At 34.5% G+C, this 21,646-nt stretch overlaps 2 protein-coding genes across 6 annotated transcripts in view; one reads left to right on the top strand and one right to left on the bottom strand.

The window, feature by feature from the left end:
- Nucleotides 1–7,100, bottom strand: part of LOC123322664 (sodium/hydrogen exchanger 3) — a 37,550-nt gene extending 30,450 nt beyond the window's left edge. For all 5 annotated transcript variants that reach the window (XM_044910638.1, XM_044910640.1, XM_044910641.1 and 2 more), the window contains exons 1-2: nt 6,430–7,100; nt 1,828–2,112 (exon numbers count right to left, since the gene is read on the bottom strand). In XM_044910638.1, coding sequence (XP_044766573.1) covers nt 1,828–2,112; nt 6,430–6,958 — 814 coding nt within the window. In that variant the 5' untranslated portion in view covers nt 6,959–7,100. The remainder of the gene's footprint in view (nt 1–1,827; nt 2,113–6,429) is intronic.
- A 3,775-nt stretch (nt 7,101–10,875) lies between these two features.
- On the top strand, nt 10,876–20,691 carry LOC123322545. Its single transcript, XM_044910489.1, has 8 exons — nt 10,876–11,120; nt 13,143–13,384; nt 13,772–13,912; nt 14,474–14,549; nt 14,609–14,796; nt 14,946–15,090; nt 18,389–18,580; nt 19,867–20,691. Exons 1-8 carry the CDS (start codon nt 10,914–10,916, stop codon nt 20,479–20,481), a joined length of 1,806 nt encoding a protein of 601 aa, XP_044766424.1. The 5' UTR covers nt 10,876–10,913; the 3' UTR covers nt 20,482–20,691.
- Nucleotides 20,692–21,646: the final 955 nt, after the last annotated feature.

Below are 21,646 nucleotides of genomic sequence, written 5' to 3'. Positions count from 1 at the left end.
CTATGTAACCTTAAAGCTAAACAACAACAAGCATCAAGCAGCCAGATTGCGAGATCAAAATGTAGCCATCTGACGCTCAGCAACCCTACTTCGTAGGATAAAGACCACCCTAGTTTGCATCCCTGGAGTAATGAGAACGTTCAAAATTCTTGTCTCTCTCTGTCTTGTGATAAACAGATTAGCCCATGAGGTCAACTTAAGAAGGTACAGGAATTAGGAATCAGAGAGCCTGGGGCCCTCATCCCAACGGCTAATCTTCCCAGTGGCTTGACGATGAAGCAAACAATCATCCAGAAAACATTCACCACGATGCTAAATAGAAATGAAGATTGAAAAAGAGAATCTTCCTCCCAAATACTTGAAGGAAATACTAAGTGGTATACAGATGGTTCAAAAACCAGGACAGGGACTGTTTCAGGGGTATTTGGGGATGTTACCAGATGACCAATATCGCTAGGCTGAAATTTTGGCAATTGAAAAACGTGTAGAAATAATCTAGAAAAAATCTATCAGAAATGTGACATGAACATACATTCTGGCAGTCAGGCTGCGATCAAAACACTAATCTCGCTCGATCCTAAGACAAGTTGGGAGTACCAAAGGATGCTCTACTAATTAGGCAAGAATAGCAAAGCTGTTTAACCTGGACTCTTGGTCACTCAGGAATCAATGGAAATGAACAGGTCCATGCACTTGTCAGGAAAGGAGCACAAAGTCCTTTCATGTCCCCTGAACCTTTCTGTAGTATAGGAAAATGTACCTACGAAAAATAATGGTGGGAGAAAGAGAAACCGTAATAAAATAACTCTAAACGAAGCTTCCAAGATCTAAGAAGTTTCTGGATCTTAGCAAGAAAATGTTGGACCTCCTACTGAATTGATTATAGATTGGGGTATTGTCACCCCAACAGGATCTAGCAGATTCTGTGGGGAGGAGGATGGAACTCCAGATCCTGGTGACAGAATCCCTCAATATTGAGTCTTAACGTTGACCAGAAGACTGCAACGATAGAATCTTATCGTTCGTTCCACTGAAAGAAAGGGCACTCCCTGTTTAAAAGATGCAATTTTTTGAACTGTGTTTTCACTGTAGATGAAACTTGGGTACATTTTTGACCCAGAAACAGAAGATCCATAGATGGTATGGAAAATAAGGATCATGTTCAAAAATCTGCTGCTTTTGCATTTTGGGATTGACATATAAATAACTGTTAAAATTAACAGTGGCGTTAGGACACAGTAACAAAGGCAACAAAGCCTACACAGAATACATCTGGTTCTCCGAACTCGCAAAAGCCTACAAATCTTCAGTACCTAGGGAGTATCAGGATAATATAATATAATCATAATAATAATCAACAACAACTAGTAGGCTAGGGATCAAACAGGGTAAAAGGATCAATATAAGCCAAGTAAAGAAAGAACTAAACAGGAAGAATCTGATCAAAGCGATGAAAACCTAAGCTTGCTCAGCAATGAAGTACTCATTCGGTATCATCACTTGGACCACCACCGATTTAGCAGCCCTACAGAGAAAAATAAGAACAATGCTGACGAAACATCATAAACATCACCATAAAAACTCAATAGAGCAAACAGAGCTACCACGACATCTGAGGGTTGAGGAATTATTGATTTTCCAATCCGTATATCCCAGGAAATTGAGAAAATACTACCTGAACAAGACTGCTTCATCAGACCTTCATCAAGGATAAATGATGTTCCTCTGGAGAGGAGTGTTAAAACCACAAGGCTAAGGTCATAATAATAGCATTTTTCGAAATTTTTTCACTACTTTATTAGTTAGGGATATTTCATGATAACTTACCTATAGTCAAGGTATTGAAAATAGTTCCGATAACGGCAAATAACAAAATGGTACCAAGGTGATCGAAAAAGAGTCTATTGGGCATGAAATACCCTGCATCTAAAATGATAGGTGGAAGCATATAGAAGAAAAACGTATCTGGTGTTAACGGGGAGACATGAGCACTGTCTGTGAGGTGAACGCTGTCAGTTACATGGACCAATATCACTCCTATCACAACTCCGACAAATATCAGGAGGCAGGATTCCGGAAACTTCTTGCTCAATTTTGGAGCCATGTGGAATCCTGAAAAAAAAACCGAAATTATAACAGGAAAACCTACGGCTATTTCATTATCATTGTGAGTACCTAATATTATACAGGATAATACGCATAAAACAGTCCACAAGTTGAAAGACCAAGATTTTTTGGAAAATGCTACAACAATTTAATATGTATTCCAGGGGGACATCTGTTATGATGAGATTATAGATTTAAGGCCCAAAAACCTCTTCTCTTGATAATCTTCAGTGTCATCCTGGAGCGTTTTTCTGAAGATGTTCTAATTTTCGAATGTTTATCCGAAGATAGTTTCAATGAATGGATTAGACTGATTTATGTAGAATTCCTGATCAAATTCAATTTTTCTCATCCGTTTCGAAAGAAAAGCCCTAGACACATAACATTTCCGAAATACCCTTAGGAATAGAATTGACCGTTTGAGTTTCTAAGTCTAAGGGTTTAGAAGTTATAGGCATCTCAAATTTCTTTCGTCTATATTCCAAAAATTACTTTCTGAAGAGATAGGTTATTGAAACGAGCCTACAAAAAATTCCAGTGTTGTCAAATCTAGAAATCTTATGGGTCATTCTGGCCATTCAATGTAAACCCTCTTACCCATTCATTTACCGTCAATTTTTTTTTCAAAGTTTCTAGTTCGACAAAATAGTGCCCTGCTCACGATGCTGATTCAGTTCGGGACTTTGTGGACAAATATTTCTTCGTAAATTCCAAAACGTATCTAATGGAGTGTATAATCTGAAAACGATGCCTAGATTTAGAACCATAAAATATGTTTTCCCAAACCTCATCTCTACTTACTTCGTACAGATGAAGAGTTTGCATATTTCAACACAATAACCTCAAGACCGTACTCGGGTGAAATAGTAGGTTCAGCTAATAATGAATATTTAATCAATTTATAATTGCTTCATTTTTTCTTTGGGATTATGGAATGATTAGAATTCTATAGAGTAATTTTTTTACAGTGTTTTAATTGAGTATGAGGAAGTATTATCTTGCTTTCAGTCGCATAATTTCAATTTATTATCATTAATCCGTAATTGGTTAAGGACACTGTATCAAAAAATATGATTAGGTATGCAAGAGCTTGAAAAATACATACCTATTATGATTTGATTTCATTCTTTGAATTGTAGGTGGTTTATTAGTACCAATTATAAACTTTAGGAATCACGAATGATAATAAAAGTTATATATATCTCCACCCTCCTGAATATACTATTGTGATAGCGAAATACTTGCAGTTGAAGAATAACTCATCAAAGTTGAAATCGTGAACCTAAATTCAGTTTCTATTTTGACAAATAAAATAAACCAAGCGAGGTACAAATCGATTTAACAAATTCGTATCGATTCAAACCCACAGAAATAATTCTATTTGCTTCAGAAATCAAATATAAGTAGCATGATGTGGAAACTCTAGTGACTCGGAAAATGAGTATATGAAAGCAAGCTTTTCTGCGTTTTCATCTGACGACTTATATTTAATGATTCCCTCTTCAAAGGAAAACGACTGAACTCTTCATAAATGCAGATTTAAAATATCCAGAAGTCCTTGAGTGAAATCATAGAATTCTGCTTGGTCTAGATATTGGATTTATATAACTGTAGGGGGATTGTATCGATCTGAAAATATGCAATGGAGGGTGAATAACTGAATAAGGACACTAGACGAATGAGGGTTTGTTTGCTTGGGTAAATGGAGCATATCCGTTAGATACAAATCTGTTTCAATCCAGGATAAATGATGTCATGAACATGAATTTGAAGATTCGAAGCTATAACTTCAAGAGCAGTTGAAACATTCTAGTTCTGATTGAAGTAAACTCCAAACAAGGGATCTTGTTATTATTCGAGATAATAGGCAAAATATTATTCAAAGTAAAAAGTAAGGATTATTTATGTCAACTAATGACAGTCACATTGCTTTTCTCGAGTTTTAGGCAATGTGATGATAATTTCTATGTGATTCTAAATTCTAACATCTAGCAGAATCTTTTTATCACTAAGCTTATTGTGAATCTGAATTTGGAAACTGTCCCAAGCATGGTCCTAAGTCCTGTCATGAAAAAGGTTACTTTCATTTCCTTGGTATTTTTGGGTCTTCCTTCGATCTGATTTAATCTGGTAGATTCAGCAATTTTCCTCCAAGAATACAAAAGAGATTTTTATGCAGTGTTATGACTTGGAACAAACTTGAAATGATGAACAAGGAAGTGGAGGGATAATAACAAAAAACAAGGACATAATATTTGATGTATTGGACTAATTTCAGCAATGAAGTAGATAAGGACAAAACATACAAATTACCCAACTTCAGATAAACCAGATAGGAGTACTTTATTGCCAGTATGATTAGTTAACACTGTTCTCCTATGGGAACTGTTTTGTGATAAAACTTTTGCAATGTTGTTGGTTGCTAGGACAAATTAGTTCACGATTTAGTAACATGTATAAACATGTGTTTCATTCCCAGAACGATTTTCTACATTAAACCTCGAATATTATGGGTGAACTATTAATTTGTATCCTAGAGGGAATCAGAATAAGACCGGTTTTGTGTTTCTAAATGATTATCTAAATATTAGAAATTCTTCAAGAAAGATCTTATATTATAAAAACAAGATATTCTATGTGAATTTTTTTATTTCTCTTTCGTATGAAGTAATTGTTGGAAAATTTCATTTTTTGTCAGGTAACTTGATATTTGAGATGACATTTCATTTTGTTGTGATGATTAAGAATACATTTCTGAATCGGAGTAGTATGAACTTTCATTGAGTTTTTTTTATTCCATAGAAAATAACAACAATAACTCATTATTTCCCATCTTGAAATAGCCGTCTAATTTAAAACAGAAAAATAAACAAGTAAGTAATCAAATTTTTGTATCAAGCATCAGAATATCATATAGTGTAATGCCCATTCCCAAAATTTGTTTCCCAAAAAATTTTTCCTCTTATTCATATTATAGATATCATTAAAAAAATTACGTTCGATAGATTGATTCATTTTGAATATATGTAATCTTGTAATCTCGTGCTAAAGATATTTGTTTTTGAGAAAAACAAAATAATCAACAGGTAAGATCGTAGCGTGAGTCGTATAGGCTGGAATGAACTTAATTTTACCTAATAGGCTATAGAGAAACATCACAAAAAAATTCGTATTGCCTTCTCGCTATCATACAATATAATACAATGCAATATTATTTTTGCCTCTCTTCTGGTTCCTAAAAAAAATGAATGGCTTTTGGGAGGAATCTTTAAGGGGGCTGTATCTGAGAAGGGACTGTTCGAAAAAATATTATATGAAAGAGCTACATTATATTTTTCGACAAGAGATCAATCCTCAACACCCTGTTTATAACAATTATTCTTAACTGCAGAAATGCTCATCATTTCAAGTGCGAGACATAGTATTATTATTGCTAAAATGAAAAATAACATCACACGAATAAAAATAAAGTTAACTGAATTTTCTGATCATAAATTATTTATTTATTATCTGTAGAGATCAGTGGAATTCTGTTCTCTTCCTCCCTAAACTAAGACAAGAAGTAGATTCCTTGTATACTGAATTCATTTGCAGAGATAAATAACAGAATTAAAGTTTTTTTTATTAGGCCAATTCACCAATTATACGGGTTTAAAATGATTTTGTTCTCGTCTTTTCAAATTGTCCACAACTATGTAGCTCAAATCCTCCAAAGCCAAAGCTCGTTCTTTCTACAACAGAAGATATACGGAAAGTAGAACTTTGTGAAAACATCCTCAAGAACTGTTCCTGCGTAAAAACAAAAAACTGTTGGAATGTTTCATTTTTTCACCCACTAAAGGGGATATGTAGCAAATTGATAAGTAATTAAGAAGAGTTCATTTTTTGCAGTTTTTCGAACCTCTTGAACTACGTCTGTAAATTCAAAAACAGAATGCAGGTTGATTTTCATTCTCTCAGCTGATCTCTTCAATTTAGATTCCTCCTTTTATGGCGAACAGAGTTCTCTCATAAAGTTATGAAACTCACTAGGAGTTTGCAAATTATCCTGCACTATTCTCAAAATGTATGAATCGATCCTGAATTAGAACTCCAAAGTTGAAATCATCCTTTACTTTACATCTTATGCAACTACTTATCGATTGAATCTTCCAAAACAAACATCAGAGTTCCAATTCAAAAATGTGAATGTATTCGTTTAAGGTTAACTCGATAAAATTTCAGGGAATCAAAGGTGAAATGTGATAGTCCACCTGTATAGAAGAAGGCCCGATGCGGTGCTACTTTGCAAGAACCGATGACCTTGAAAACATTCAAACTCACCAATTTTCGCCAAGCTAGCGCAAAATATCCACAGTCCTATTATGAACGGTGTCTGAACTCTATCGAACGAAACTTTAATCACGTGATATCTGTCCAAGTAAGGAGCAGCATTTTGCGTTGTCTTTTCCACAGGTGGCTCAGAAACTGCTGTGGGGCCTTCCTCGTCCAAAACGGGGGTTTGCTTCTGGGGCACATCGGTGGAGATTGCCTTGTAGAGGACGTCCACGTCCTGGTTCTTGGAGTCGAAGCTGACCGACTCGTGCTTGTACGTATCTGAGGCATGGTTGGGCGGTTTTGAGAGGCAGAAGGGCAACAACCAAAGCACCAATAAAGAGAACAGTCCGTGTCTACAGGCCCTTCTGGAGAGGATGGCGCTGTGACGCAGCAAATACATCACATATAGGCCTAGGCTAGGAGAGAAGAAGTCCACCGGTTTCAGCCATGTGTACCGTGAGACTGGGGCGTCGGGCTCCAGCTGATGGCGTCTTTCGATAACGTCGGCGCAGGGCGTCTCTCCAATAATAATCATCGCAACTATGTTTTCCGCCGAATCCCATGCACATGTCTGTTTTTACCGATATTATACAGCTGGACAGGAAGGAAATTGAACTCAGGTAGCTGATTAGTTAGCCATTTCATCAGAGAAATGCATTCATTACAAAAAACAGTCTGTGGGCGTTTAGGAATTTTTTCTCTTTGATGTCACGAAAAAGAGTCATATTTCGCTGGAAGAGATTAAGAATAATTAATCGAAATATCCAAATGGATATTAGGTCTACCTTATAATAATAATGAATGTTCTTTATTTCAAATGAATCTCCTACAGAAAGTCAAGTGAAATGGTGTCAAACATATATAAGCATATCATCAACATTTCATTCATATGAGAAGCCAAGAAAATCCTCAATATTGTATGGTTTAATTTGAATCAGATATTTATGGATCAATTTTTTGAATTTCTTCAGATCCTGTTCTTTCTGCATTGCCTCTAGCAAAGCGTTGAAAAATTTAATACTCCTATACTCCACTTGGTTTTGAGTGCTAGTTGAACGGCACTTGGGATACTTATAATTTAGGTTTCTTATGGTGTACTTCGACTTGTTTTCATTGATATGTTGTCTGAAAAGTTCTTTGTTCTTATGTACTGAATATATATTGCATATAGTGTTAATATTTTATTTGCTTTGAATATACCCCGACATGATGTAATTCTTCTTAGATTGAAGACTATTCTTATTGCCTTTTTCTGTAGAGTGAATAGAGCAGTCATATTTCCTGATCCGAAGAATATTATTCCAAATCACAATCTCGATTCTATTGTAGCAGAATATACCGTTTTCAAGGTGTTGCATTTTAAATATCTGGAGACAACCTTTTAGCCGTAAACTGAAGATGAAACCTTTTATGCAGCATAACTGATTTGTTATTTCCAATTCAATTCGATGTCGATGTGTAGGTATTCCTTGGAACTTCACATTATTCTCCACTTTATATATTTGATTATTCAATTCGATGTTAGTAGGGTTTTCTATACCAGAATTGATGTGGCGGAACATTAATACATTGGTCTTTTCTTTGTTCAGTAGTGAATTGTTCCAGCTCAACCAAGAACTAGTGAGTGCCAGCATTCAAAATATTGAGTTTTCATACTGAAATCAGGGCTTTGGCTGTGGATAAGTTACTCGGTTAGACGATGTAAAAATATGTACCTATACCGGGTTGCCCACCCCAGACACTGCGCTCATTTTGATGGAGTAAATGGAAATATTTTAAAAATCTTTTCTTGTGGTGTGTGTAGGGTGCTCGAAAATACAATTTAAAATTATTGTCATATGTACAGGGTGTTCGAAAACAAAGATATAGACCAAAGTTACACTTTTTTAAATGTAACACCCTGTATATGACCTCAAAAATGGAATGGCAAGCTCAAATTATAATGAGTTTCTTCCGATCACATCGTACCATTTACGAAATAATGGCGAAAAATTTAAAAAATGGATTTTTTTTTAAGTAGCAATTAATGAAGAAACTAGTTACGCCAGCGATATAGAGAGTATTTTTTCGAGTAGGCAAGTTAGCTACTCCTACGCATAAAAAAATTCAACTCTGGAATATACATAGTGATCATAATTCATTCTCAAACATCAACTACAAATATCGATTGAAATTCATTCTGGGAGGATTCTGCATTTCCTGAAACTTTTTAGGTTTTTCACTCCCAATCTCTGGAACAAAATCAATTAAAAAATTGAAATAAACGATTCTTGCACTAATTTGTCAGGAGCCAATCAAGTAAAAAAAATTGTTGCCTGAAAATGAAGTGAAAAAAGAACTTTGAAATTATAATTATATATAGTAACGTTTCGGAGTCTATATCAGACTCCGTCATCAGACGAAAATCAATTTAAGAAAATTTCTGATTTTGACATTAATTGTCAATACATAGAAACAGGGACTGCATAGAAACGTTGATTCATTTAATTCTTTAATTAACGGATGACAATTGGCCGAATTATTATTTTGATACAACAAAATACACGTGGACTCTTCATTCTTTCGTTTATAATGATCCGGTTCAGTCATTAAAATTTTATTAGTGTTCATGTGGTCTCCTGTTTTAGAACAAACATGATCTAAAAAAGGAACTGTCATCCGGTAATTTCAAAATTAAATGAATCAACGTTTCTATGCAGTCTCTGTTTTTATGTATTGACAATTAATGACAAATAAAAAGCAACAATTCAGAAGATTTTCTGAAATTGATTTTCGACTGATGAAGGAGTCTGATATAGACTCCGAAAAGTTACTATGTATATACTATAATTATAATATCAAAGTTCTTTTTTCAGTTCATTGTCAGGCAACAATTTTTTCTACTTGATTTGCTCCTGACCAATCAGTGAAAGAATTTACGCAGGAGCAAATCGTTTATTTTAATTTTTTAATTGATTTTGTTTCAGAGATTCGGAGTGAAAACCCTAAAAAGTTTCAGGAAATCAACTACAAATAATCGTCAAAAACTTTCTTACTTCAAATGGCACACCCGGTATTTCTATATCTCGTTGAACGTAAAAATTACTTTCGAAACTATCTTCATAAGGTTTTCCTACACCTAAACCTGACAGTTTCTCAGCAGTTTTTGACGATTATTTGTAGTTGATGTTTGAGAATTAATTATTATCACTCTGTATATTCCAGAGTTGGAATTTTTTTTATGTGTAGGAGTAGCCAACTTGTCTACTCGAAAAAAAATTCTGTTTCGTTGGCTTAACTAGTTTCTTCCTTAATTGCTATTTAAAACAACAATATAATTTCAATTTTTCGCTGTTATCTCGTGAAGGGTGCTTCTAAGGTATGAAGTGATCTGAAGAAACTCATCATAATTTGAGCTTGCCATTCCATTTTTGAGGTCAAATACAGGGTGTTACATTTAAAAGAGTGTAACTTTGATCTATATCTTTGTTTTCGAACACCCTGTATATATGACAATAATTTTTAATTGTGCTTTCGAACACCCTACACACATCACAAGAAAAGATTTTCAAAATATCTTTAATTAATCCCTCAAAATGAATGGGGTGGGCCAGCTTTTTTATACATTGTACACAGGTTTGTGATACTTTATGGAATCAAGTTTGTATCTTTTATGAACGAAAAACACTTTGCAAGGAAGAACAGTTATGTTTTTGTATATAAAGATAAATTCTAAAATGATTTAGTTCTCGTCTTTTCAAATTGTCCAGAACTATGTAGCTCAAATAATCTCAATTCCTTCAAAGCAAAAGCTTGTTCTTTCTACAACAGAAGATATATGAAAAGTAGAACTTTGTGATAACATCCTCATGAACTGTTTCTGTAAAAACAAAAAAATGTTGGAAGAACCAATATCCATTCATACACTGTTATGAACTTTTATGAAACGTCCCGTTTGTATCTCGAAGTAATAAATAAATAAGTAATAGAAAACTCGTATAGCCTCGAAAGCGATCCGTTCGTCGTTTCTGATATTCTATAGCCAAGAATTTCTTCTAATTTCTTCGGCAATCGCAAGGTCCACTAACAATTCAGCGTACTGGATTTGACGCTGTTAGATAAAATTCTAATTTTTATAGGAAGTGATGGAATTTTGCAATCTATTGAAAATGGACTAGTTACATGAATACTTCCAATCAAAAGAGTGATAAGGCCTTTACCAATTTATTCATGACCCCCTTTTCAGGAAACGAATTTGTTCCAACTGAAAATTCCCAACTTGATAAATTCAAGAACCCATCACTTCGTCTTCTGTGTCCCGAATATTTCCTGTGACCCATTTAACAATAATCAAATTCTATGGAACTACGTGGTCCGCATAAATGAAATCGATAGATCGTGAACATTAGGATTGTCGAACGAAGAAAAAACTTAAGATAATAGTCAACTTGCACATGTTACGAATTTTGTTTTCCCCCGTGGAAAATAAACAGTTGGTAGTTCTTGTGAAAATGTCAGGAGTTGTTGTTGTGGTATGTGTCCCGACAGAAGTTAAAGAAAACGAATTCCTGTCCAAACAAAAAGTCAGAATAATTTCCCCCAAGAAAGATTATGGATATGTTAGGATCAAAGGTTTTTCGGACACAAGCGATGGAGATAATTCGAAAATTGATGATTTCGGAAACCTTTCAACTCCCACGCGTATACCAATGATCAAAGTGAGTTTATTAATTTAAACCTTTGGTTTCATAAATAAAACTGACGTACTGATGCAATAAAGAATCATCATATATTTTTATGATATTAAAAGTTTTTTCCTTCGCTTATTTCTGTCACAATTGTGACTTAATTGTGAATTAAGTAATTATTAATAAAAATGAATAGTTGCGAAAAATTTTAACGGGCACTTACTTGTCAACAAATAGTGAGGGTCTTTTATATCATTCGTTTTTGACAGCCCCTGTGGACCAGTAGATACCTACTGGTCCCTAAAGATGCACCTGAAAAATTATTTTATTTTTTATTAGAAACTAGAAAACTAATAAAACTGACATTTTATGAAACGAGAAAGCAATAAAAAAAATTTAGGGAGCCTTTTCATTTCAAATGGTAAAAAAGCCACCCCTATAGTTTGTTTCGCAAGTCTTTTATCCCTATTCATATCATACCATTGAAAAATCTATTTTCGGTAGTTTTATTCATTTTGAACAAATAAAATCTCTTGTAATTTCTTGTTAAGAGTAACGGTTTCAAAGAAAAAAAATTGGAGCAGGTACAAAGCGTTAGTCGTATGGTTTAAAAATTTTCAAACTTTAACTTTGTACTGGGACATCATGTTGCCATTCATTTCTGTTAGTTTTCTGGTTTTTGAGAAAAATTAAAAATTGCTTTTCAGATCCCATTTTTAGGGCGCTGTATCCAAGCAAGACTCTTCAGAAGAATATTATATGAAAGACGCACATTATTTTTTAGATAAGGACTCACTCCCAAACTATTCATTCACAACCTGTGAAATTGACGGAAAATTCTCATCCTCCAGAGAATTTTCACGTCAGACATTTTCACCCTTCCATTAGTATCATAAAATCAAAACTGAAAAAAATTGAACCTGAAATGACAAAATTCACATATGCTACGAAGATATATTGAAAAATTCTAAGCCTAGTATAGAACCAAACAAAATGTCAATGTCAAAATATTTTATTACTCAACATATTCTCCACTTAATTGGATACATTTATTACAGCGAACCTTCAACGTCTCTAGACCTTTCAAAAAAATGTTTCTTCCTGCTCTGGAAAAGAGGCCTCCCCTCGTTGGAAGAAAATTTAAGACCTTTAGCTTTCCGCATCTTTCCTCTTTAACTTTTTCCCGTAGAGTGGTCAGTAATGTCGAATAGTAATCTCCGGTTATTGTTCTATTTTTATCCAAAAGATTTTTAGACACGAAACTTCTTAGGTCTTGGGGAACCAGAGTGTCGCCATTCCATCGATTGTTGCTTTGTTTCTGGATCGTAGAAATGTACCCAAGTCTCATCCATAGTAACAATTCGGTTTAAGAAGTCTACATCGTTTTCAAATCGAGCACAGATCGAACGCGATGTTTCTACCCTTGCACGCTTTTGGTCAATATTCAAACATTTAGGGATCCATTTTGCAGCAATTTTTCTCATGTCCAAATTGACGTGAACTATATGATGAACGCGTTCGTATGAAATATTCAGTGCTTCAGATATCCGTTTTAGCCCAATTCGACGGTCTGATAAAATCATGTCATGAACTGCATCGATATTTTCGGGGACTGATACAGAAACTAGCCTTCCCGATCGGTCATCATCTTCAATGGAAAATTTACCTCTTTTGAAGCTTTCAGTCCAATTTTTCACTGTCGCATAAAAAGGACATTGATCATCAAGGGTATTAAGCATATCTTCGTAAATCTGCTTACCTCTTAACCCTTTTAAATACAGGTACTTTATGATGGCTTGATATTCCAATTTTTCGATTTTCACAATTTCGATGGACATCTTCTTTCTTTCAATGTATTGTATGTATGTATTGGTTTACTTTTTTGACCTCAAACTTCATATTGACACTTCTAATGAGTTATTGTTCGTTGCTATGTTAACGCAATATTTTTTTATGCATGGAACTGGTCTAGGCTAACTAGATATCAATACATCCTCGTATTCATTCAAAAGCTGCAACTAATGTCCGAATTTCTCCACTTTGAATTATCAGATACTAGAAGAAATAATCGATTCTTCGAACATTACAAATGCTGTCTGGTCTGGTAAGGGAGACTATGTCCAAGTGATGTTTCCATTAGAATCTCAACAGCAGTGCGAATCGATTCTGCATAAATTTAATGAAAATGACATTGGAAAAGCGTGCGACTCGGCTGTTAGTGTATTACCTTGTTGTATACATTATTTCGGTCAAAAACCTAACGAAAAAGATCCTTCAACTAAAAAGAAGCCAGGGTAAGTTCTAACTATTTTACCACTTTTTGATCAAAACAAAATCAGTTCAACATAAGTGATCTCCTAACATCTAACAAATGGTTAACATTTTGTGTACACTTACTTAAAAATAACTTAAATTCACCTCATGTAAGACATACAAAAATTGAATATAATATATTCAGATAAAAAAACAACAATTAATTCCTCGATGAGACTCATGATGACGTAATATCATAGCGAAATGGATAATATGTACCATTTTTCTACGTTGTAGAGCTTACAAGCTCACTTACATGACTTGCAATTCATCTTGAATAGCATAGTAGATACCTACTAATAGTAAAGGAGCCCACGATGTTGAATGATCTTGTTTGATTATCCAAGTATTCCTTTGTTTTTTCACAGGGGTTTCAATCCTGGTACGAATACTTGGAACAACTTCATTTCATCTAGGAACACAAGACTGACTGTGGATCAAATTGTGGAAACTGTAAAAAATAAAGCAATTTTAACTTTCGATTTTGTTTGCCTCTTGCTGATCTCCACGTAAGTTTTTTTATGATTCTCCAAATTTTCCTGTGCCACCCTTCAAACAACAAATTTACGTTCAGAATAAGATACTTTTTAATTTTTGAACATCAATTATCCCAAAAACGACGCATTATACGAGAAAACATGAAGAATACTTTTATTTTACACAACGTTCAAATATTCATTAAATAATGTTCAACTCAGTTTCAACAATTGAGTTGAATTTTTGGTATTTTTATGCTACGTAATGGTCATAATGAGAAAACTGGAAGACGTGGTGGATATCTTTGTGTTCGAAAAAGATAATAACTATACTCGGAAATTCATTACATTTGATAAAACCGTTAGTGTGATAGAACTAAATAGGACATTTTTTATGGTTTTTCAACAGCCTGTATCTTTTAAATCTTGCCGATTCGAAAAAAATGGTAAAGGGTAAAAGTCTTTCTTTCCACCTCAAGAATGTACCCTAAAAATATTCGTTTAAGTCAAAGGCTCATCCTGTATAGCCTTGAAAATAAAACTCCATTATTTTGAAAACAAAATATTGATTTTGCAATGGTTTTTTTTTTTCAGAACAATGTGTGCGTTGGGTTTACTGGAAAATAGCACTATCTGTTTGCTTTCCAGTATGGTGATGTCGCCAATGATGGTTTGTTAGAAAATTCTTCTGCAATCAATCGATATGGTTTCACCAGGACGTTTTTTCAGGGACCAGTTATGGCAGCTACCTTCGGAAATATAATAAGGGATACGCATCTCAAGAAAATTGGGGTGCAAAATGAACTACTTGGGTTAGGGGTTGCTACTCTGGTAGGATTCTGTTATGGGACAATCACTTGTATTTTAACGGATAAATATGGAAATCAAGAATGGCCCACTTATGAGATAACATCCAGGTAATTTCCTCGAAAATGTTTTTCTCATTAACAGTAAAATACACAGAATTCAATATTTTCATCATTTTTATTTCCCATGCATCGGTAATTGTATAAGGGATTCCAAGTTTATATTTCAACCACTGAAATAGTATCCTTGTTTGTTCCAGAGGAGAACTACGATCACTCTGGATTGGATTCGTAATAGCTTTGCTCTCAGGTGCTGCTGTAGCTCTGGGCATTTTGAGTGATAATGTTGCATCCCTTGTTGGAGTAGCCATTTCTACATCATTGATGCCGCCTGCGGTGAATGCTGTAAGTTTATCCGTTAAACAAGGTGATTAATGTCAATGTTGTTATTATATTGTATCCTATATCTAATGTTATCATTAATATTTAACATCTGAAAATACCAAAAGCAGCGTTGAAAAATTCCACGGAATATAATTATAACACACAATATTATAATTCCCAAGACTACGAAATCTACGAATGTGTTGATTTCTAGTGAAGCCCTATAATCTGAGATATGTCTTCTAGTTGGGGAGCCTAATGCCGCCCACAGACTTCGTTCTTTTCCATCCGTTCGAATCGCCACGATTCGGCCTTTCTTGGCCTTTTACATGTGTGGCTCCTCGCCCTCTAACTCGAAAACGGTTGAGAGTATGTGAAGCTGCTTGAGACGAAAGTTGTACATAATGTCATTATTTACAACTTTCATAATGAATGCAGAGACGATTAGAGGTACAGGAAGGTATAGAGAAAAGATATTGACAAAAAAAGCCTTGTTATCATATTCAAACTATCAGATTAAAAAAAAAACCCTGATTAGTGTCAGATGAATGGGTCAACACGCAACAAGTCTGCAACACCGAGATTAACCATCTGTATGAAAATCAAACAGAAAATGTGACCTTGTGTCACATACGAATTGTCAGTCTCTTGAAAAGTAGCTTCCTTTGAGTCCAATCAACATATTCTCCAAAAATCTGACACGCTCAAGTATGTACCTACACAACTTTTTTTTTAACATCTTTGAAAATCTGCAGACGTTGCATACAGGGTGGGCAAAATTCGTTGTCTATTGTCTAGTGAAGGGATCTCGAGAACTATAGCAGCTAGAATAAAACGGATGACACATTCTCTAGCTCTTTTTTCCTTACTATTCCAAATCTGAAAAAAGATCCAGCCTAATGGTCATAGATTTTGAGTTATGAACGAAAATTGAGAAATTGTCACTCTCAATGAAGCTTAAAAACTCACTTATTTGAACTCTTATTCGAAATTCGTTGTTACATTCTGCAGGCACTTATTTATGAGGATTTCGAATATGATATTAAGAAAATTTTCGATCCAGTCATTTTGGAGATACGAAGGGGATTTCTGATTTTTCAAATATAAGCTATAGTTGAAAGTTCTTTCATCTTGCTGCAATTTTTTTGCTGATTTCAGAAATGTATCATATGTTGCTATTCACATGAATGTTACACGAGAAAAAAATTCAATAATTTTTCCTGCTTTTCGATTCTCTGTTGAATTATAAGTAGGCTGGGTTACCATAGCAACCGTTGAATATGCATTATATTTTGTGAACCTGAGTCTCTATGATTGATCACGGATTGCTGAATAAATATTTCGATGATTAATTTGCCATCGTTTGTTCTCGCGATGTTTGGCATGCTTACCTTACTATGGTTCACAATTCGAACACTACCGTTGACAGAAGTACCTATTTTTCATCATCTTACTTCAGTAAAAATTATAATTATTGATAGCTATCGTATTTCATTTATGATATTACTGACTCTCAAAGTTTCTTTCATAAACAGAAAAACGATAATTGAATAAATTTTCTTCTTTAATAATCGGACGAAAGTCTTTTATCTCTTTAAGGATATCGATCTCGATATCGATATATTAAAGAAATAATTATTCGTCAGTCGGTGATTCCTATTGCAGAAGGTTGAGTTCACATAGGAATATGTGGAGTTCACGAACCATGCATTTTCAACGGTCGCTATGGTTACGCCAGCCTACTGAAAATTCAACAGTGAATCGAAAAGCAGGAAAAAGTATTGAATTTTTTTTATTAATAATATGTTTTATTCACGTGAATAGCGACATATGATACATTTTTGAAATCAGCAAAAAAATTGCAGCAAGATGAAAGAACTTTCAACTATAGTTTATATTCGGAAAATCTGAAATTACTGTCTTATCTCGAAAATGACTGGATCAAGAAATTTATTCATATCATATTCGAATTCCTCATAAAAAAGTGCCTGTAGAATGTAACAACAGATTTCGAATACGAGTTCAAATAAGCGAGTTATTCAGCTTCATTGAAAGTGACAATTTCTCAATTTTCGTTCATAACTTAAAATCTATGAACGTTAGGCTGGATCTGTTTTCAGTTTTGGATTAGTCAAGAAAAAAGAGCACGACAATGTGTCGTCCGTTTTCTTCTAGCTGCTATAGTTCTCGAGTTACCCTCAGTAGACAACGAATTTTGCCCATCCTGTACATCATAGAACCATTTTTCTTTCTACCATCTATGATATATTCAAAATCCTCTAGGTCTCCACGATGCTCGAGTAAATCCCGATTTAGTATCGTCGTCTTCCCAACTATTCCTACAGTATTTGAAAAAAAATCGATACAATAAAAAAAAATTTCCTTATGAAACGTTCTTCTCAAAATCAGATTTTTTTTTTCATTTCTCATCATTCACTGGGTGTTCACTGAAGATGCGTCAAAATGCAGGAGCTGATTCCTTGTCTTAAAACATTGACATTCCGTTAAAAACATGAAGTCAAATATGCACCACTTCTGAGATATGGGAACAGAACACCCAGTATTAATAAATTTATAAGAAATAGGAATATATTTGTTTAAGTTAGGCTAAGAAACCAGAAATGATCAGTTTTCCAACCATATCCACAGAATGGTTTTTGTCTTTTGTGTTATCGCTTGTCTTCACGATAAAATTAAGTACCTATACGCCGAATGGTGTATGGGGCTTTTGCTTTTAGAAGAAGGTCACCTATGATATCCGTCAGAGGCAACATGACCGCAGTGTGTTACATCCAGGAGGTGGTGGAACCACATGCTCTGCCTTATATTTGGACGCTGTCTAACCCACTTTTCCAACATATAATTAATGCATGACCACATGTAGCCAGAATTACGTTTGCTCACTGTGAAGGCATTATTCAAGTCGTTAGTTGTTGCCTTAGTAACCTATATCTCCCGATATTTCACACGAGCACAAATCTGGGACATTATGCGAAGAGGATTAGTTCGTTTACCCCAGACTCTACCGCCACTTCGACATAAAGTACAAGTTGCTTGGGATGAGATATCTCAAGAAGAAATTGATCATCTTATGAGGAGTATGCCCCATTGAACTATTAAAAAAGTTTTAATACCTCATGTATACAGAAAATTTTGTAATGAATTCATTAATACTGGGTGATCTGTTTTCTACGTCACTAAGTACGTAAAAGAGACAAATTTCAACTATGTCAGTCACATAGTTTCTGAGAATGGGCTTTGTATGAACTCCTCTCTGAAAACTATTCATTTTCCATTGCTATTTATGTTAAATTTTCAGGGCTTACTGTGGTCAATGGCATCAGTGTACTACATAAAAGGTAATTCAAGTACTACTTATCATTCCTTGGATTTCAAAAGGCAGTATTCAGATAATGATTTCGTCGAACTCCTATCGTTGGGATTCATAAGTATTTGCTTGACTGTAGTGAATATTGTATGCATATATCTTTCTGCAGTCTTCATTTTCAAGGTGAGTGAAGATAACTTTCATATTCATTCGAAACGAATTTCAAATTGATAAGAACACACGTCTTGCAGTATTAAGTGTTTTCTCGAAATTGCATGAAAGTTTACAAATATGTAGTAATCAATCCTACATGTCATGACATTAAAACTAGGCAAACAAAAAAAAAACTGTTGGAAAATGTACTTCAAAATGAACTTTGAAGAAAACGCTATAAATTTCACACCAACCTCCAATACCTTAAGTATTCATTATTCATAATAATCGCACAATTCTTGAACAATTGTGTGAATGAGACCTTAGCTATGAAGTCAAACAACTGAGTGGACCGTTGACGGATATTCGGATATTCCATTTTGTATCCATTTTTATCGAATCGCCTCCAGGACCTTCCTAGAAAAAGAAAAACCAGAACGGTGGATTTATTTACATCCCCATCCTGAGATAACACGGTAACGAAGCCAGCATAGCTTTAGTTTTAAAGCATAGCCTTATCGATAACTAGCAGCCAAGCGCTCTGTACCTACTGCAGGAATCTCTTCTACTCCCTTGATCTTGTTCTTTTGTTTGTAAATTTCGAAAGCATGCATATCTATTCATCCTAAGATAGTAACTCTTTAGAATGAAAAAAATTTTTGTTCTCAAAAATATGATATTGTGTTTATCCTTCGACGCATTTTCTGCGATGTGCGTCTTTTTTAATCAACAGCATCTTTCGTTTCTTCTTTAATCTTTTTTTTGCTCGTCCCGATGTAGGTAGTTTCTGTATGGTCTTATAGATTAGTCATATGTTATCAAGAAATTCCCAATTGTGCCCACCAGGAACGAAACTCACATAGGCCTTCGTTCCTGAATATAAACTTGAAGATTGTGTTGGTTCACCACCTATTAGATTGAGAATGCTGATGAAACATATACTAACTGACAAAGAAACTGCAGAAGGATCTGTTTAGATTTTAATTTTTTTTAAGTGAAACATAGATAGTATAACAAGGAGTATTTGATTAAAATTTGGAGGAAAAAAAAACGAAGGGCTTACAATTTTTTTAATTAAATTTGTTAATAATGTGTTTGTCCACTGCGGTTATCTATATACTCCCCAACAAGTCTTGGCATTGATGCAAGAAGATGGTCTATTTCTTCTTGAGAGAAACTATACCAAGCTACCTGTACATTTCTTTGTCAGTTAGTATATCTACATGTTTTCATAGTCATGTAATTTATATGCGAGTTATGGAGCAGAAACGGGCAAGTAAACTAATAAATTGCTAATAACTGGTCGTTAATTCCAGGTAAAAGAAGTAGCCCCAATCGCAGTGCTAAGCAAACAAAGGAGGCAATTCTGGAAGTACGAATTGAAAAACGCGAGGCACCTTAACACCCTTCATAAAGAGGAAGGTGAAAAAATTCGAGACAGACTTGCAGACTTCGCAGAAGGCAGGATATCCTACGATCCGGGTGACATATCGCACTATTTCAGCTACATCCCTAAAGACAGGATGAAAAACATGATGAGCACCGCTACCTGGTCCCACAGCACCCATCAGATAGGAAGTATGAGAGATATCCAGTTCGAACCAGTCTCAACATCTCCAGAAAAAAATATCGAACAAGTCCGTACAGTTCGAAGCGACAGTGGTCTTAGAGCATCAGACAGTCCAGAAAAGCCCGAGCAGAAGGACAATTGTGAGGTCCCTAAGGATATTAAGAGGAGAAAGAAAAGGTCGGTATCAACATCTTACGATACACGTGATGTTCAAGATTGTACACTGAAAACCAAGCTTCTGATGTTGGAAAAATCCGTAGATGTGGATATCAAAATGATTCACACAAAATGCAGAACTTTTTTGGTTTCCTCGTGTAAGGAAAATGACACGGATTCCCTCAATAAATTTCAAGTCTCATAGGAGGTTGTCCTAGTCAATAATAAGAATTTATCGAATAATATTTAGTGATATAAGCAAGAATCGAAAATGAATTAGTCAGCCAATATTTATGAACTTCACTCTTATTCTATCTCGTACATGCTACATTACATTTTAACTGTACCACTTGATGAGTTTCATGAACTTTTGATGTCAGATATTTTATCTGTGAATAGAAGTTTTAATTAAAAGGAAACATATGTTTTTTTAAATGGAACACCCTGTGTATTATTTTCTATATCATCCATAGAAAGTGGGCTTTCCAAAAATGTATAATTTGATTCAATTATTTTAACAAACAAGTTTAGAATTTAAGATTTTTTTATCTAATTATATATTATAGGTAGGCTATGGCAATGTTCGTTTCATACAAGCTTATGAAAAACCGCAAGAATTGTCGGAATTATATGTATTTACCAAAATGCAAAACCAGGTAAACTTTGGTTCGTAGGCGGACATTTTATAAGATTGGTACCAATCAATTTGTATGAAACCTGTCAGAGACTCTTATACTTTAGCGGTTCAGGTAGTTGAATCATAACACAAAAGTCCTGGGTTCAAATCCCAACGAAGAATTCAAAAAATATGGGACGTCATTCCCCCTGTCACCCCCCACCGTCTCGGCCCTCACCCTTTCAACCCTTACCCACAAACCCATCATCCAACTTGTTGGAGTTGAAAAATTTTTCGAAAAGGAACAAAAATTGCAAAATCGACCGGATAGAATTCCTTCAGAAGATTAACATGTAAAAATGGCCGAAATTACGCCAGAACTATCTAATAATTGCTTTTTTAAAATAGCCAAATGCCGCACACTTGATCTTATAATTAGACACAAAAGAAAGTTTTTGAAAAAATTCTTAAATTCTGAGCTTGTTTTTTAAAATAATCGAGTACAATTATATATTTCTGGAAAAAACACTTCATACCTAATCATAGACATAGAGACTATATATAGACTATACGTCTATGTACCTAATGAATATAGAAAATAATATTCTTGGACACCCTTCAAAGATATCCAAAATCCATAGGCCACTTGACGAATTTTCATGAACGGTCGTTATTTATGATCGCCTGTAGTCATATTATTGTACGCTTCATTTTGAAATTCAATCAATGTTTCAATCCAAGCAATCGTGCAATA

Source organism: Coccinella septempunctata, chromosome 1 (genome assembly GCF_907165205.1).
Source record: "Coccinella septempunctata chromosome 1, icCocSept1.1, whole genome shotgun sequence".
Taxonomy (NCBI): Eukaryota; Metazoa; Arthropoda; class Insecta; order Coleoptera; family Coccinellidae; genus Coccinella; species Coccinella septempunctata.
This window is presented reverse-complemented; position numbering and strand designations above follow the sequence as displayed.

What these genes read in the sequence shown, in the direction of transcription:
- LOC123322545 (XM_044910489.1), top strand. Translation starts at nt 10,914, where the DNA reads ATGTCAGGAGTTGTTGTTGTGGTATGTGTCCCGACAGAAGTTAAAGAA. An exon ending in ACTTATGAGATAACATCCAG is followed by an intron (nt 14,797 to 14,945) that starts GTAATTTCCTCG and finishes TGTTTGTTCCAG; the next exon opens with AGGAGAACTACGATCACTCT. An exon ending in CTGCAGTCTTCATTTTCAAG is followed by an intron (nt 18,581 to 19,866) that starts GTGAGTGAAGAT and finishes CGTTAATTCCAG; the next exon opens with GTAAAAGAAGTAGCCCCAAT.